The sequence below is a fragment of the Netta rufina genome (genome assembly GCF_964035555.1).
Source record: "Netta rufina genome assembly, chromosome: Z".
In the NCBI taxonomy this organism is placed as follows: Eukaryota; Metazoa; Chordata; class Aves; order Anseriformes; family Anatidae; genus Netta; species Netta rufina.
The window spans coordinates 25,175,880-25,195,125 of NC_140126.1; the positions used below are offsets into that span (position 1 = coordinate 25,175,880).

General features: G+C 36.6%; 1 protein-coding gene across 4 annotated transcripts in view; it reads left to right on the forward strand.

Annotated features, from left to right (window-relative positions):
• The window catches only part of SMARCA2 (SWI/SNF related BAF chromatin remodeling complex subunit ATPase 2), a 120,211-nt gene that overhangs the window by 36,792 nt on the left and 64,173 nt on the right, over positions 1 to 19,246 (forward strand). For all 4 annotated transcript variants that reach the window (XM_084305369.1, XM_084305371.1, XM_084305370.1 and 1 more), the window contains 8 exons: positions 5 to 178; positions 4,769 to 4,939; positions 8,966 to 9,019; positions 10,630 to 10,760; positions 10,963 to 11,023; positions 13,819 to 13,919; positions 14,263 to 14,410; positions 17,661 to 17,824. In XM_084305369.1, the coding sequence (XP_084161495.1) occupies positions 5 to 178; positions 4,769 to 4,939; positions 8,966 to 9,019; positions 10,630 to 10,760; positions 10,963 to 11,023; positions 13,819 to 13,919; positions 14,263 to 14,410; positions 17,661 to 17,824 (1,004 nt within the window). The remainder of the gene's footprint in view (positions 1 to 4; positions 179 to 4,768; positions 4,940 to 8,965; positions 9,020 to 10,629; positions 10,761 to 10,962; positions 11,024 to 13,818; positions 13,920 to 14,262; positions 14,411 to 17,660; positions 17,825 to 19,246) is intronic.

Sequence of the window (19,246 nt, forward strand, 5' to 3'; positions counted from 1 at the left end):
CTAGGAATACCTCAATAGTATATTGCAGCATGCTAAAGATTTCAAAGAATACCACCGGTCAGTGGCTGGGAAAATTCAGAAACTTTCTAAAGCTGTGGCAACTTGGCATGCTAACACCGAACGTGAGCAGAAGAAAGAAACAGAGAGAATTGAGAAAGAAAGAATGAGAAGACTAATGGTAAGGAGTGGAGGGAGAGATATGATTGTGTTAGCTAAAATCACAAACTCTATCCTTTTTAATGCTTCATATCCTGTCTCAAACAACCACCTATTTCCTTTGCAGAGTAAATGCTCTATAACTCAAAAAGTATCAATCTAAAACTGCTGCACTTCGATTTCTGATGATGACACTGATCATTTTAACCTGTAACTACTTTTTTTTTTTTTTTTTGAAGTTCTCTGTCAAGAATAATTGCTTTTTCTATCAGCTTGAAAACTTAGCACAGCCACTAGTGTACAGCATCACTTAATCTAATTAATTTCGTACGCTAACATTTTTACAAAACTGCAGGGAATATTTGCCCACTATATAAATACTGTGTTTTTTTTCTAGGCTTAGAGTTTTTGAAGCTTCCGTTTGATTATCTTGTTCATGGCATTTCTTAGCAACTTTTACATAAAACTGATTTCACATACAAAAATACATAACTCATAACAATGAGTGTAAAGGGCAATCAGTACTACCCATTAATGCTTCAGGACCATACTGCTTCATGCTCTTTCATAGTTTTCTCTTTTTTGCACCTGAACAACATCAGTTTTATCCTTTTTAAGACACAGTAAAATGATTTTGGTGTGTAACTGTGTCTTGTCAGAACACGGTGGGATTGATGAGTGGGCTGCCTACGTTTCTGGAGTTAAAATAATTGTGGAATGTAATGTGCATGGGCAAGTGTATGAGCAACTGGGACTGGAAAAATGTCTTCAAAACATCGGCTAGCTCTTTGTTACCGCTAACTAACACTTCACTAGCATAGAACTGAATAGGAATTGACATCTTCTTCGAAACAGAGATGGTAAAAAATTAATAAATAAATAAATAAAAAATAAAAAATTAAGTGTCTAAAGAAAGTAAAGCTCTATACCCTGTTCAAAATCTATTCCCGTCATGAATTAAAGACTGAGCAGTTTGCTTTTAAAAAATAATCATTTCTATATTTTGTTTTGTTAAATATAAAAATGATAAAAACTTAGAAATAAAAGCATATGCAAAATGTAAATAAGGGACTTGCACAAGAGAAGAACAAATGTTTAGACCCTAGAGTGTTTCTGAAATTTGCATACTAATCTGCATTGTCAAGCAATTTTGTAATTTGAGATGGTTACCAGCAGTCTGTGTACTTCAGTTGTTAAAATTTTAACAGAGAACATAAATATAACTGACTTAAAAAAAAAAAAAAAAAAAAAAAAAAAAAAGTAACTGATGTTTTAGAAATATTTTAGTACGTTGTTTTTGAGGTTGAGCTTAAGTGTAACATATGATAAAGTAAATAATGACGATGTTCACTACTGAAAAATTAAGTTGATTTGAATGTCCAGAAATGACACGGAATACCAATGCTTTCTCCTAAAATTCCTTAGCCAAGGCTTTTGCTTAATCTCTTAACATATATAAAGGTCTTGATAGGTATTTTCAGTCTGGGAGTTTCCGCTCAGAAGTACCTGCCCCTAGTGCTCATTTAAATTCTGCAAAAGAGAACTGTCTGTTATGTATGTTGAGTTGCTTTGCCTATTTAGTTTCAGTCCACCTGTGGTATGTTTTTAATTTTCAGAGGTGTATTAGAGATTTTTACAAACATTATGCCTGATCAAGCCCTTGGTGTAGTGTGATATAGTGAAAAAGTGCTGTGTCTAAAACTCTTCACATATACTTTCCCATCAGTTTTGAATTCATTACACGGATTGTCCTTCATTGACTGTGATTAGAGATGGTGACTGTGTCACAGCTCATAAATATTAGTATATATTACATGCAAGAATGGTCATTGGTATGATTTAAAAGGAAACTGTCAAGACAAGCTTGAATGCGTGAAGGAAGTACCTTGGCCAGATTACATTGACTATTTGTTCAATAATAATAATAATAGTTGTAAAAGCTTAGCTTCTGAGCATTGTAGTTCTGATGGCTTAAACTTTACAACAGAAGTTTATGAGCGATTTTACAAGCTGAATTTGAACACTACAGCTGTCCTTTGCAGCTTTTTGCAGTCTTGGTATCTTTCCAGAAAGGCAAGAGATTTTGTGTCTCCAAGAGTGCACTCCTTTAAAGTAATCATCTTTAAAATACTTCATATTCATGTTTATTTTAATACAGAATTATATACCTCTTTGATCTCGTTTTGGCTAAAATTGACAGTAGTGTCTGTGCTGCTTTTCCTTGTGTTTTTCTGACGTGCTCAGACAGCGCGTTGTGTCTTCACAACACATAAAAATAATATTTCATAGTATGTCTTAATCCTAACTTGTATCCTTATGGCACCATGTACGAATGCAAAGTTTCCAGAATGATTCAGAGATGCAGCTGATATGGTGAATCCTTTCTCTAACAGTGGTCTGTATCAAAGACGAAAAAACACAAAGGTGATAGGAAATCTACCGAAAAGAAAATTTCCTTTTGACACCTTAAAGAAAAGGTTCTTACTCTTACTGGAAAAATGACCAAATACAAGGTCACCATCCAGCTTCCATGTTCTTTCTCTGGGTATGAGTTACCTGCACTTCATGTCTTTGAAAAGACATCACAGAAGATTTACCAAGTGTCAGTGTTTCAGTACAGTACAGTCACTAGTCAGGTCCCCTAGGGCTCCATTTTAGGGCTAGTTGTTTTCAGTAATTCTACAAATGAGAAGGATGCAGGACTCAAATGTATGCTAAATAAGTGTACAGATGATGTAAAACTAGGAGGAGCTGACTCCTTTGAGGGTAAAGAGAGGCCTTGCAAAGAGATGTTGACAAATTAGAGAGCTGGGCAATCACCAGTTGTATGAAATTTAAAGAGAGGAAATGCTGAATTCTGCTCCTGGGATGGTGCAGCCCTGGCTATATGCACAGACTGGGGGAAGAGAGGCTGGAGAGGAGCCCTACAGAAACGGGTTCTGTTTGATGGCAAGTTGAATATAAGCCTGCAGCATGCCCTGGCAGCCAAAAGGGCAACCGTATCCTGCGGTACATCAAGCGCAGCATTGATAGCTGGTTGAGGGCAGTGATTGTCCTGCTCTGCTCTGGTGCAGCCTCACCTCAAGTACTGAATGCAGTTTAGGGCGCCACAATATACAAAAGACAAATTCTAGAGAAGAAAAGGAGAGCAACAAAGACAGTGAATGGTCTAGAGGTCAAGATGTATGAGGAGTGGCTGAGGTTACTTGGTTTTTCAGATTAGAGATTGACAAGGGGCATCATGGCAGCCTACAATTTCCTCATGGGGAAAAGTGAAGAGGCAGACTCTGATCTCTGCTCTCTGGTGCCAGCAACAGGACATGAGGGAATGGAGTGAAGCTGGGGAGGTTTGGGTTGTTAGGAAAAGGTTCTTCACTGAGAGAGGGTGTTTGGGCAGTGGAACAGGCTCCCCAAGGAAATGGTTATAGCACCAAGGCTGCCAGAGTTCAAAAATCATTTAGACAATGCTCTCAGACATATGGTTTAATTTTTAGGTCATCCTGTGGGGGTTCAGGTGTTGGATTGTATGATCTCTGTGGGTTCCTTCTAGGATATTTAATGATTCTAGGGCATCGTAATTTCCTTGATGTGGAGGTGGTTTTTTTGTGATTCTTTTTTTTCCTGTTAAAACTGTTGTAGATTTTCCAATCATTCCATGAGGGTAGGACGTGTTCAGAATTACAGAATCCCTCAATTCCAGAGTCACTCAGGCTGACCATGAACTCGGGAGGTTTCTAGTCCAACCTCCTTCCCAAAGCAGTGTCAGCATAAAGGTCAAACCAGGTTTCTCAAGGCTTGTTTCAATCATGTCTTGAAAAATCTCTAAGATCTAGAAATGGCATAACTTCTCTGGGCCTCTGTTGCACTGCATGACTGGGGGAAGAAAGTGTCTCCTAAAATCCAGTCTGAGCCTCCACAGTTTCAGCTTCAATCAAGGTCTCTTCCATGCTAGGGAAATTTGAAGCAGTATTTACAAGTGGTCTGATGAGGAACGAGCAGAGGAGGATATAATCACTTCCCACGACCCTACTGGTAACATTCCAGTTGATACAGTCCAGGATGCTGTTGACGTTCTCTACTGTCAGGCCACATTGACAAATCCAGTTCAGAATAAATTGACTTCCATGGATGGATGCAGTGGAGTTCTTCACCTGCCTGTGTCATTGTCAGGACCTCTAGGACTCTGTCTTTGAACTTAATCAGGTTTGTGTTGGTCCATTTGTGGCCCATTTATTTTGCTTGTTCAGGTCCTTCTGAAGGACAGCCAGCCCCAGCACATCAACTGGTATCCACTGTTTTATGTCATCTGAAAACCTGACTATCGTGAAGTCTTTTATCTGTTACTCTGTATCACTGACAGATGTTAAACACATGCCCCAGGTAGACTTCTGTGGCATCCCTCTTGTTACTGGCTTCCAGGTAGGATATGACCCTTAATCCAAAGCATATGACTCTCTTGGCGTGGTCATCCAGTCTTTTTCTTTATCCATATACTTGTCTAGCTACACAGATTGTAATGACATAACCCAAGATAACACATGATTATAGAGAGAGGAGTTGTTGGTATTCAAAAACATTTCTGTTATGGCTCATGTTTGTTTTGTATTATTAGGCTGAAGATGAAGAAGGCTACCGTAAGCTGATTGACCAAAAGAAGGATAGACGCCTGGCCTACCTATTGCAGCAGACAGATGAGTACGTGGCTAACTTGACTAATCTGGTATGGGAACATAAACAGGCACAAGCAGCCAAAGAAAAGAAGAAGAGGAGGAGAAGAAAGAAGGCAAGTAGTTATATCTGACATCTTTAAGCCATGTCTTCTTTAAATACAGTTTTAATGTTGATTAATATAGTGATCTCCAGTGGTCATATACATACCAGTGTATGTAAAGTCATCAACACTGCCTAATCCTTAACACTGAGTGTACTCTTCTTTCTCCACTGAAATCTATAAGAAATTTGCTGACACTAATTTCCAAGAAGACGAGGAGGCAAGACTAGAAAATTGTGGGTGGTTGGCAAAGGCAAAATTGGGCCAGGTGTGTAAATTAAAATTAAAATACTCAAACGGATCCAATAGATCCAAAATGAGTTGTGAGAAGGTTAAAAGAGTCTTGTTTACTTAGTTGTTACATGCAGGAAAGCTTGCTTAGACCTACTTATTCTGAACTTGGCTCAGTCCACCTTGTAGGACCATTGCAAATAACTCGGAAGAACTTGGGTAGGTTTATAATAAACAGGTATTCTGCCAGTAACATGTTAATTGTGCATTCTTACCATTTAATTGAAACTTCTCAAAATTATCTTTGTTCATACCAAATATTTTACCATGTCAGAGAGACTGGTTGTGGAAACAGTGTTAGTTTTGAAAAATTTACGTTGTGTGTGAAATGATTACTAAACAATGATTTGCCATTTTGTGACCTATAACTATCTTAAATTTCTTGCAGGATGGATTAGAGGATTTTTATAATCCTTTTCTGTGCCTAGTTTGCTACTAATTACTGATACAAATATAAACATATCTACATTGTTTATAGGCAGCACTCTAAATGTGCTAATAAATACCACGATATAACAACTTGTAATTTTGAAGATGAATGACCTCAGAAATACTCTGTAGTTTCTCCTGTCATTCTCCAAAATGTCTGTAATTTTGTTGAGTATGTTGTTAATATATAGACACAGTCCCCTGCCTCCACAACTAAGATGTAATTTAAATGGAGTTTTTGACCCACAGTGCCCATGAGAACAGACCTGATTTAGTGTACAGAATTCACAGTAGAGATGGTGCTTACTGAGAAAGTGTGATGTATACATGCACTGCTATAACAAAATGTTTGAATTCAACTGTCTATTTGGCTGTTTGCCTCTGTGATGCTCAGTTTAGCCGAAGTATGTATGAGGAATAAAATCCAGGCCTCTTCCTGGCCTGAAAACTAACCGAAAATTAGTAGAAAAAAATCTGATCTCTGTCCTGATCAACTGCAACTTATTGCTTGTGATGATGCTCTCCATTAAGCTTTTGCTCACCTGTCAAGAATATAGGAGTGCACGCAAATATTATCCTTTTTTAAAGAGTTATTTATAATTCTATGATTTTTTTTTTTGTTGCATGGCTGCAGCACTCATTGAAGTTAGTAGCTGCATTGTCATTTCCCTGGTCTTTATGTAGTATTTCTATTCTTAATACATTTCCATGTATGTTTCATAATCCATATAAAGTTTAGATTAATCTGCTAACACCAGTAGTGAAGTGTTTCGTACTAAAAGAGAAATAAGAGAAGAGTGGTCTTAGGATTTTCTCCTAGAAATCACAATGAGGAAGTAGATGGTGAAAAAGGTTTACATTACGTACTGTCCAAGTGAACCATATGTTCTTCAGAGAATAAAATTTCAGATGAGTCCATGTTTTCTCAGGAACACAGTTTTGGGAAATCTTTGTGGTAGATTTTTTTCTATTTTTTATGTTCTTGTAGTTGCACCTTCTGTCTCCAGACTTCTGTTCAGCTCGTGTCCCACTTACTTACATAGTCATAGATGGGAAAAAAAAATAGAGCAGATGAAATTTTGATATGATGGGCCAGTTGAACTTGCTATGCAAACTTTCACCTTTATCTGTAGGAGCTTTTCCTCTCCTTTTACTGTGAAATTTCCTACTTTTAAAAAATTGGTTTTGCTGTGTACATTAAAGAAATCTTTGTATTGCCCAAAACACAGCTGCAAGAAATCTGTTTATTTTTTATATTCATCTCCTTTGAAATGTATGCTTCTGCTTTCCAAAATCCTTGTTGACCTAGGTTGTAAATGCTTGCCCTCACAGCAGGATCTGGGCTTTGCACAATGAAAAACATTGCTTACTGCTTTTTTGTGGTGGTGTGTTTGAGTTGTAAGCATTGACTATAGCTAAGCTGTAATCTTTGCATATTAGAAAACAGTCTCATATGCAGGATAATAGACACCTGTCTATTTCTTATTCATCCAAGGAAAGAATACTGTCATCCAGTATAGCCTCTTCATTTGGGCCAGACACGTTAACGTAACTTACCCTACTATGAACTCTTCAGTTCTGGCACAGGTCCTTTCTCTGTCAACAGATATGCATGTTGACCAGGAATGCTGAAGCAAGCAGCCTATTGATGTTCTAGACTGAGCATCAACTATTGTTGGTCCTGCTCAATGCAATGATACTTCTATAGCTCAGAGAAATGTTTTAAGTCTCTCTTTTTTTGTTTGTTTGATCTAAAAATATTATAGCTAATAAATATTTTAAAGGCTTAAGGCCAGAACTGAGCTTAGCTGGAATCTTCCTTTTTGGTATTTCAAGTGAAGGAGTGGTTAACAAAGATAATTAGGCACGTGTGCTGAATTATGAAGGTTACACAAAAGAAATAAGAATATACCTTTTCAAAATGTAGAATTGACCCATGTCTACCACTGCATGTTTGTCTGAGGTTTGTGCCTTGGAAAGTGGATTTTAAGGGCAAAGAATTTTGTCTTGATGAGAAGCAGATATTGAGGATCATCTCGGTATTCAGAAGTTCAGCTATTACTTCAGTGTATTTATTCAATTAAAAAACAAAAACAAAAAAGCAGTCGAATGGATTATTTAAATTTATAGTACATGTTACAAATACTTAAAAATTGTTTATCTATAAAATACAATTTAAAAGATCTGTTCTTGTTTTCTGTCTGATCTGTTGATATTTTTAACCCAAGTAAAACCATGCTGTACTTCAAAGCCTGCACTGTGATGGGAACAGAAGCTGGATTCTTTCCTTTCTTGCCCATTGTCAAAATTATTTAGGAAAGTGCCACTTGGGAAGGAAACAGTCTTCTGCTTTCTCATACCATCTTGATATTTTTAAATATTTTTTGGTTGAAATATTTTTGATACTTTGAAGAAACTCAGTGTTTCTTAGAGTGGTACTTGGGAAGAAAAACATCCAGCTTACTCCAACTAACATGCTCAGACTTCTTTTTCTCTGTAAATTGAGCAATTGTGGTCTGGACTTAATCGAGACAGTGCAAAGAATTGCCCAAATACCACTAGTTGTTAGTTGTCAGACTAATTAATTTATTTAAAAATAAATCATATACATACCTCAAATAAAAGTGTGCACACAAATACACACTCTGTGATGCTTGGTGACATCTCTGAAACTGAATTTAAATCAGATTAGAGGAAATTTATAGTAAACCCCACGAAAACAAATTGCTATTTTATTTATATTAGCACAGTCTGTAGGTGCTAAGCTCTAGGTCTGGAGGCTAGCAATTTCCTAGATGTAGATTTATTAGGATGAGTACAGTTTTGTAGATAACCATACTCAAACTGCTTTGCTTGTGTGATAGTGACTGTACAAATCTCTATCTACATGTATATCTACCCTCACTAAACTATATGCATCCTTGGCTATGCAGAAATGGAACGAAACCTATTTTTGGTCCAAAGTGCTTAGATAACATCAAGTTGAGGCAAAACGGACTAAAGTTGTGCTAGGGGAGGTTTAGGCTGGATATTAGGAAGAACTTCTTTACTGAAAGGGTCGTTAGGTATTGGAATGGGCTGGGTATTGGAATGGGCTGTCCAGGGAAGTGGTGGAGTCACCATCCCTGTAGGTCTTTAAAAGACGTCTAGATGTAGAGCTTAGTGATATGGTTTAGTGGAGGACTTGCTAGTGTTATGTCAGAGGTTGGACTCAGTGATCTTGGAGGTCTCTATCAACCTAGATGATTCTGTAATTCTGGAAAGTATTTGCTATATACTGATGATCTGACCATGTTACTCTTTGCTTCTTTATTTTAGAAGGCTGAAGAAAATGCAGAAGGAATGGCATCTGGTCTTGGTCCTGATGGAGAGGTATGAATTTTATGATTTTACAACTCTTACGGTGATTGTTAATGTGATGAGTGCCATTGAGATAGCTTTGCAATAAATCATGGAGATAAATGCTCTAACACCTGTTGTTTCTAACAAGGAAAAAGAACTATCCACACAAGCATTTATGCTAAGGTTGTTTCTCTTCAAAAAATGGAAAACTGAAATAGAAATTTATTTAATGTATCAATGAGGAATGCCTCTTGGCTTTGTTATATGCTTAAAAATAAATAATTTTCTTGCAACCCATGTGTAGATGTAATTTAGTTTTTCAAATGTAGTTGTAAACTCAATACATTCTAGCTTTTCATTTAAAAAAAATGCATTGTTGGCACCGTTAATTATCTCTCAGGCATAGGATACATTATAGTATTGAATCGTAGAATGGTTTGGGTTGGAAGGGACCTTAAAGATCATCTCATTCCAACCCCCCTGCCGTTGGCAGGCACACTTTCCACCTGGCCAGGTTGCTCAAAGCCCCATCCAGCCTGGGTTTGAACACTTCCAGGGATAGGGCATCCACAGCTTCTCTCGGCAACCTATTCCAGTGCATCACTGCCCCAGTATTATGATGGCTTAAGATTTGAATGTTCTTTCTTACTCAGGCAAATGAAATGAATACCTTTTCTGTATAATTCTTTGCATAAGATTTTTTGTGGTAACCCAGTATATTCTGCCTCAGAACTATTCTGTTAAAATGGAAAAGAAAAACAGCACTATTTTTATATAAATATTTCAGAATGTTGTGTTAATTTACTTTTCATCTTTTTTTATTCTTTCAATTGACGTTTTTTCTGATGTTAGATAGCTATGGTAAAATCCTTTAATATAATTGAAATTGTAGAAGGAAAATACATGTAACGTTGTTATAACTTCTGGAATTTGTGGAAAGGAGGCAGGTTTTACACTCAGTCACTTTTGTATAACCAGATTTTTTTTTCATGTTCATATAAATTAGGAAAGGATGCTTCAGTAGAAGCAGTAGTAGAAAGCAAAGAATTTTTAAAGTAGAAATTCTGTGATTAAATAAATAAATGAAAAAAAAAATAGGCTCATCTGTATTTGGATATGTTAGATCACTGTAATTAGTTAAATGACTTCTGATTGCAGATGCTTTATGGGCATAATTGAAGAAGTCAGAACACCAAATCTTTTAATTAGATCTTCTTTACCTAAAAAGTTTCTGAAATTGTTACATCCTTATCTCTCCATATAGGAGAATAGTCTATAAAGCTGATGCATGTTTTTTGTTGCAGATGTCTGTTGGTATAAACAACTGGAATTAAACAACTGTACAGATACATACATTGTGTTTTTTATAAAAATCAGCAGTTTCTTTTGTTCAACTTTGCTCTTTTAAATTTATTTGGAATATTTTGTTATATTTGTGTATTTCACGTAAAGATAATTTGCACACAAAAATACTGTGAGTCAGTGTGGCTTGGTAGCCATATGGGAAGCTGTGTCTTCTCATGAAACTCTGATGCTTGTACGGATTTGTACTTTTGAAGATGCTATTTTGTCTTGTCATTATGCGTGACAAGGATGAAATTTAGTTGCCTTATGGTGTGAAATTTCGTTTGAATTCTTAGCCCATAGATGAGAGCAGTCAGATGAGTGACCTTCCAGTCAAAGTGACTCACACTGAAACAGGCAAAGTTCTTCTTGGACCAGAAGCACCAAAAGCAAGTCAACTGGATGCGTGGCTGGAAATGAACCCTGGGTAAGTAGTTAGTGTACAAATGGGCTATTTCTTCCAATTTGCTTTTGTATTTTTTCGTGGGCTTGTCCTAGTTACTCTTTTTTCTCTTTTGACTTTCCATTCTCATTTTAATTTACTATATGTAAGCTGAGTAGGACATTTACTGAATCTAATCCCTCATCCTTTTATTATCTGTAATCCATATTCTGTGTGCTCTTTACAGCTATGAAGTTGCTCCCAGGTCAGACAGTGAAGATGAAAGTGGTTCTGAATATGAAGAGGAGGTATGTGTCTTTAAATACACAAATATAGATAGATAGTGACAAGTAATGCAGTAAAAAACAAGCTCATATCCCATGTGATATTTTCTTCCTTTTTCGTAAGGAAGGAAGGGAAGTTAATAGCATGTGTCCATTTGTTTTAAGAATAATACAAACAGGAAAGATAACTGGATTTGTAACTGCATTCAGTTCATAAAAGTTGTCCTTCATATATGCTGCAAATGCCTAACTGGAAGCTGGGGAGAGGAAAGGGAAATAGTTTACTCTGATTGTTAATAATCTTGACTCAGAGTATAAGCAAGTTCCTGTTTTAAAATGTCTAGTAGAAAAAGCTGTGTGGGGGCTTTGTGCTGAATAAAGTTAACATCTTTAATGTTCATATTTTGGAGGTTTTATTGGCAATTCCAACTCACATAGTTATTTATATATTATATTCTTTAAGAAGTCAGAGATTTAGGTTCAGATAGTTCAAACTAAGTATATTTGATTCAGTACTTCAGTGGTGAATTAAATACTACTGTTAGAAAATTTTGGAAAAAAAAAAAAAAACAACAAACCCTTACGCTTAACATTAAGACATAGGAAGATCCTGACCCTGAAGGGTCTGTTGTGATCCAAAAGGTGTGGGGAGGGATTTGTAGCTGACCTGCAGGTGTATATGGATCACAACAGTGACCATGCTACATGACAACAGGAGGCTTTGTTTACTAATGATTACTCATTACTCTTGCTCATTACTCCAACCAACTCTAGCAAGAATACCATGATTAATAAGGCACATATAAATATGTGTGTGTGTGGATAAAAAGCTGTTAGATATAACAAATATTAAGGATATTGTGCCAGTTAATAGTAGCAGCAATTAGAGGCAGTAGGCACTTTGAGGTAGGAAAATCAATACGATAGCAACAGATATGGCTTGGTGATAATTACAGTTTCAACAAACATATTAATAATACTTTGGAAGTGAAAATATTAATGGGTTACAAACTTAGTAATATTATAACAGCAAATAGACTTATGGTAGGTTATATTTATCACTACTGTACTACATTCAAGTTCATAAAATTACTGGTATCAAGCAAATCAAACAGAATCCAGAAGTGTGCAGGGGAATCTAAAACTGATCTGAGAGGAGACTGAGCACTCCCAGGAATGGTCCCAGAAGGGCAACCAAAGCAACAGTCTCACTTTGAGTCTCACTTTGAAGTTGGTCTGTTTTGTGAGGTGTGGAGTGCCACAGAGTTCAGGTGTTGACATCGGGGAGTCACAGAGTTAATCAGACTTCTAGTGAAGCTTCAGCCTCTTTGAAGAGGGAAGAGAAACTAAAGCAAACAATAGAGAGAAAGGAGTACATGCAGCATGGGAAGCTTCTCAGATGGAGAAGCTCTGTCTTGAGTAAAAATCAGGCTCTGATTTTTCATTTTCTCATTGAAACACAAGAGGGCGTAGGACACCACCACTTTGGTGACCAAATAGGTGCTGTTAATTTTAGTTTTCTTTGTGAGACTGGCAATGATAATATTTATTATTTTCCTTTAAACAAAAAATTTGTTTTTCATATTGATCGTACTTTCTTAGGCGATAAGTTGTGCTTTATTTATTGTTCCGTTTTATCAGTGGTATCTTCAGGATGCCTTTGGTATTATGTATTCAGTCACACTTAAGTGATGCCCTTGGTTCCCAGGCTAAGTTCCCAGACTGAAGGCCAAGTTCTCAGGCCTGGTTTCCAGGCTGTGTTTTTAGGCTGGCAGTCATTTTCTCTTGTTTGTGTTGAGCAGTTATTTTATGTCAAAATCCTTCTCACTGCAGTCAAGTTACCTCTGTAACTGCTTCCATCAGGATCGTAACACTAGATACTGTGCATATTCAATGCCAATGCTTGCACAGCATTTTTCAGAGAACTTTCTAAAGTAGAGAAAACTGGGAAGTAGAGAAGGACCATGTTCAGTTAACAGGGTAGTGGTAGAGCTATAATTTGGATCTTGTAAGTCTAGGAGTATTTACAGTAGTAGACCAAACAGACACTGAAACTGATTGGGCTATCTAATGTTAAGAACATATATATGTCTTTGTAGGACTAATTACTGTTAATGTAATTTTATAAGACTCTGTCCAGTAAGAAAGGAGGTGAGAGCCTGATAACCTGTCAGATTTGGGTGACACCATGTGATGTCCTAGGAGGAATGTCAAAAAGAAATGTGCCCTCATTTTTAGCACAGACTCTTTAGCAACGGTGTTGTTTATAGTTAAGGAAATTGTTTTCAAAAGAATACACTTAACCTCAGAACACTGTTTTGTTCAGCTTCATTTCTGAGAATTCAAGTTGCTGGTTATCCATTGGAACTATAGGCAGAGGGCAAATTAAATGACGATAAAAGTACAATTTGTTTTTAATTAAAATTGAAAAGCCTACCACAGCAGTACTTTCCACTTTTTTTAAGCTGTAATAAATTAGCATAAATCTGGAATACAATATAAAAATACAAATGGTTTGGAATCTACTCCATTAGTAGGGTAGACAGAAGAAGGCTTTTTAAAATAAAATGATTAAAGTGGAAATTAATTTTTATTTCAGAGTATTGTGACTTCATGTTGATTAATGTGTCAAAAATTAGTATCTTTTATGCCACAGTGCAATTCTGTTGTAGCATAGGTGTAAGGTGAACTTCATGATTAAAGTTCTTGTGATAGGGCATTGACCAATTAAAGCTACCAATTTGTGAACGCCCACTGAAGGTACGAATTACGAAGATATTGCACTCGCTCACACCTTTTTATTTTTCTGTCTGCTGCAGGATGATGAGGAAGAATCGAGTAGGTTAGAAGCAGATGAGAAGATACTTCTGGATCCTAACAGTGAGGAAGTTTCTGAGAAAGATGCTAAGCAAATCATTGAGTGAGTGTTCTTTAGCTGCTGTTTTTTTTACCTGCTTTTTTGTTATGAATTCTGATTTCTTAGAAGGGATTTCCCCAAGAATAGCTTGCTGTAGATTACAGTGAGTTCTAGTTGCTTGTCTGACAAGAACATCTGCAGAAGATGGAATGTAATCATTTGGTATTAATTGTGTGCTCCTAAAAAACACCTGCCTCGCACCATACAGTGTACTTGACAAAGTTTGGGATTTGCACTGTTTCTTTACACATACATCTGTGAGCTATGGTCAAAAAAACTGTATGGCGGTTTGGTTTTGGTTTGTTTGTTTGTGGGAAATTACTTTAGCTCTTTGTCTGCTTTCCAGGACAGCCAAACAAGATGTGGATGATGAATATAGTATGCAATATAGTGCTAGAGGGTCTCAATCCTACTACACTGTTGCACATGCGATCACAGAAAGGGTGGAAAAGCAGTCTTCTCTTCTCATTAATGGCACATTAAAACATTATCAGGTGAGAAATTGAAACATTAGTGTTTAAAATTTGTGTTGTGCTAGATATATTTCAATATAATATTTCAGGTGAAAAAATAAAAAAATTGTTAAGGAGCACAAGAATTCAATTAGGTTAGAAATTGGGAATCATGTGGGCAGAGAAATGGTAGTTACCTATCAGATAATGTTTTATGTATAGTGCTCGAATAATAATACAACTTTATGCATGTAACATTGTAACTTTTTTTCATTGTAGACCAACAGTTTTGGTTTTGTTATTCTTATTGACCTAGAGTTTCAGTTCTTCTTACTGTTTTTGTCTCTGGTAGTTTAATAGTATTTTTCTTCTTTTAATATTTAAAACTTCAGGATTTAATCTTTTAATTAAAATCCCAATATTTCAATTGTAATTGTAATACACTGATGCATTACAATTTGGAAACAAGGAAAACATTTACTATGGAGGATGGTGTCACATACTCTTTACAGTCATTCAGTGGATTTAATAACTAAGAATTTCTGTTCTGACATAAGCTAAATTCATGTACAATTGAAAATGTCCTTGACAGGTATTTTCAGCAGTTGTGATATTGCGTAGTTTTCTAGGAAGTTCCAGCAACACTCGCATCTTTATGCAGTCAGGCCACTATATTTGTATATCCACATAAAACAAAAAGTAGTACTTATTCACCAAAGTGTCATAAAGATATGTATCTATTTGTACTTGCAAAGAACTAGAAGGAAGACTGTTTCCTAAGTGTGCAGAGTATTATGATTACAGTCCCTGCTTCCTGTGGTTCTCAGCACTGCCATCAATGCAGTAGCTTGTTTAAGCTAATTAAAATTCAAGTGTTAAGCTGGTTCTCTATTATTGAATCAGTTCAGTATTCCTATATTGAGCTCCTCACAGTGGCACATGATGGGAGAACAAGCTACAGTGAACATAAGCTGAAACAAGAGGGTTCAGATTGGTTATACGGTGAAACATCGTCCCTGCAAGGACAGCAGAGTAGTGGAGTGGGGTTTCAGAGAGGTTTATCTCCATCCTAGGAGGTTTTCAGTCTTAGACCAGATGAAGCCCAGAGCAACATGGTTGAATCTGCTTTGGGCAGGGGATTGATGTAGTGAGACTGAATTGTTGCATGGTCCTATTTGTTCATAGCAAAACTCCCCCTGAATTTAAATTCTTTGAATTCTTAGCACTTCTAGCTCTCTTGCTTTGAGCCCTCACCTAAAGAGGAAGTTGTCATTCAGTGACTGATTTTGAAAATGCTGGGTTAAATAACCTTTCTGGCACCGTTGAGGAGATCTGTTACTAAGACAAGATCTAATCATTCAGAGAAATATGGCACTTTCTCAGCTCTGAGACTTTCTTTATTTTTGCTGCCTCATTGTCAATATGTTGTCTAGCCTTTGCACCAAATGAAGCAGTAATTCAACAGTTGCATTCAGCAGCCTTGTTTACTGCATAATCCTGATTCATTGTGTGGCAAGGTTTATTTGGTGCAATAAATGAAGTCAGTGTATAACAATACTAATGCGATGTCTGTATTGGCTTAAAATGCCCATGGACAGGATTGTGACACTTCTTATACTTCCTAAATTCTAATTACTTACACAGAAATGTTATTAATTTATGCAGATCTGTGTACAATTTTCGTGTGTGTTACAGAGCAAAATAATTCAGTCTGTAGAGTCAGACATACTCACAGGGATTACCAATTAGAGCAGGTCCTTCAGATGCTTAATGTGATATCTAGCAATTGAATCAGGAGTTTTGTTCTTCCTAGTGTGTTTTTTTTTACAGTGATTGCTACCACTAGAAATAAGAGGCACGCTCCTCTAAGGAGCTTTATGGAAGGAGCATTGAGACTTGGCCTTGATTCTAGCAAGAATGTTCTGAAGGAGACTGTTTTGCAGCTGTCCCCTTGTCTCCCTGTACTTCTCTGTCCTCTATATTTCATATGCTTTTTCCATCTTAACTATTTTTTCTGCTTTTCCGAGTTTCTTACTGTTAAGTTGGGTCTGATTGACTTTTCCAGATGTATCAGTGTATGTCAGTGGAGAAAGCTGAATGATACTGAAAGGACAGTGTCCTTATTCTTGTTTCTGAAGCTACTTTGTAAGGGAAGCATGCAGTGGCAGAAAAAAATCTGTCAACTCTTGGTGTCTTGAGGTCAGTAAAAGTAGCTTCCAGAGAATTTAGTATCCAAATATAAATCAAACAGCATGTACATAAAGCCAGTAAATCATCAACATTATTTTGAATACTTTCTTGCAGGGGCAACAGAAGGTTACTTCAAACATATATTGCTTTCTCCCTGAACTTTCTCAGATACCATAATTTAGTTCTGTCATTATGCGTGAGACCCACTGAAAGTCTGGATCTTTGACGCAGAAGCTTAGATTGCACTTCTATGAATGATGTATTAGTTACATACATGGAAGGCCATATGAGAAGGGAATAATCTGTGTCCGGAAATGCAATACTGGGATTGTGCTTTCTAGCAGTACTCCTTAGAATGTAAAACTCTGTTATGTAGACATTTCTGAGCTATATATCTCTGGCTTCTTTCCAGCTCTGGGATTGTGTATATAAGGCATAATAGAAGAAAAGGGGGCATTCTTTGACATGTGAAGTTACAGACAGCAAACACTAAATGGACATGTACCACAAGAGGTTCAGAATAACAGTGATGCAGTTGGGAAGTCTGAGGTGGAACAAAATACAAGAAGAGACTTAAAATTAATTTTATTGCACAGACTCAGCAGATTTGGTTTTGGAAGATTTTTATTGAGGCAGACAAATGGTATTAAATATGCATAAAAAGTTTAAAATTTTGCAGTGCTGAAGCTGAAGGACAAACTTGTGTAATGCTGTGTTTCTTCATCAGTCTTACATGTGAGCACCTATGTTGCTTTGTGTACAGTACAAAAAAAACCTTTCTCCATATATAAAGTCTGACTTTATATTTTGAGCTTTACTGGTTCTGAACAGGAGTGGATGACTTCTTTTTCTGTTACCAGAAATTACCTTGAAAGCTTTTGTTGTTGTGTCTGTTGTTGTGGGGGCTGAGGGGGTGGGTAAGTAGGGGAAGAAGAGACACAGGAAAGGGGTTAAGCTAGCCAGGGATTCCCATGCTTCTAAGTACTACTGAAGGAAATCCAGCATCTAAGTAGGCAGGTCATTAGAACCTTTACTTCTGTACTGTCAGTGTTAATTACTTGTATGGGTTTTATATAACACAAATGATTATTCTTCATTTCAGCTCCAGGGACTGGAATGGATGGTTTCACTCTATAATAACAATCTGAATGGAATTTTAGCTGATGAAATGGGACTAGGAAAGACTATACAGACTATTGCACTCATCACTTACTTGATGGAGCACAAAAGACTCAATGGCCCCTATCTCATCATTGTTCCCCTTTCGTAAGTAGAGGATCTCATTCTGTTGTTATCACTGTAAGCATTGCAGATTGCTTTATTAGGAATACACAGTTGTTTTTAACATTATCACAAGTTGCGGTGGCACAGTAGGATTACACTGAGCATGTGTTCTGTACTTCTATTGATCATGTCTTCCCAGGTAATTGTCTAGCATTGGAAGGGTGACCAGATGGCTAATAAAAGCACCTTATTCCATTAGCTTTAATGTTTATTCTTTTAGTGAAATGTGTAGTGAATTTACTGTTAGTTACTCTTAAGCCACAGGGGGGGAATGTTTCTCCTTTAATAGTACATCTTTGCAGATCCCTGTTCTACTTGAATTGTGATATTAAAAATCTGTTGCTTACTTAGTTCTTTAAACAGCTGCCACCCCACCAAATACTATGCAATCATGCTTTACTGATGTAGGGTAATCTTTTAAGTACTGGATAGATAGCCCATTGTGTAGTCTTGATGTCTGATCCTCACACCTTGGTCAGCTGACCATATTATGACTGTCATGCCACCTCCTTTTCTTTTTCTGTAGCTTTCCCAGGCACTTCTTGTTTTATAGATTTCTTCTAATGCATTTTCCTTTCCCAAAAAAACAAGGTGTGGCTTTCAGTGATCTGAAATACCGTGTTTCAAATAAGAACTGTCAGGCATCGTAAAACAGATGTAGTATCTCAGGGTTTGTTTGTTTTTCTTTGTGTACATGGTAAAAGTCTTGATTTGTATAGAAGTTCCTTGGCCTTTTTGTTAAATAATTCATCTACCGATTGCGCAGAGCATGTAAATGTCTGGAAGGGTTGGCATATATTCATGGTCATCTCTTATGATTTCTTTTTGTGGTATCCTGTCTTCTCACTCTGCTGCATTAGTAGCTAACTAGCATAAATACCACAGATTTGCCTGAGTACAAAAGTATTTTGTGAGTACAAAAGATGAGTTTTAGTATAAGGAGAAACTCTATAACAAAGTTAAAAATAAAGGGAGAATATCATTAACATCGGCTTTCATGCAGGCACAGAAAAATTCAAATTTCTTTTAAGTATTCTGAAATGCTTTTATTCTGTTTCTAGAAGAAAGGAGCTGAAATTTATTTTCTGTAGACATCTTAAAAGCCTTCTTTCTCTGCCTTTTCCCTCCTCCAGATTAATAGTTGTTACTGTCATAGGTCCAGTAAATTTAAAAATAAATAAATAGATCTATTTTTGCAATATCATGCTGGCAGCTAGACTAGCTGTTTAAAAAGCTGTTTGTTGTGACCTTATGGCAGAAATGAAGTGCAAAAATGGATCTGCATAGTTTCACTGGGTGGTGATAACATCATTAGAGTGGAAAACAGATGAATGCTATTGCCAACATCATCAAGATATATATGCAAATTTGCAAACTCAGTTTGTGGGTCATAAGTGGCATAAA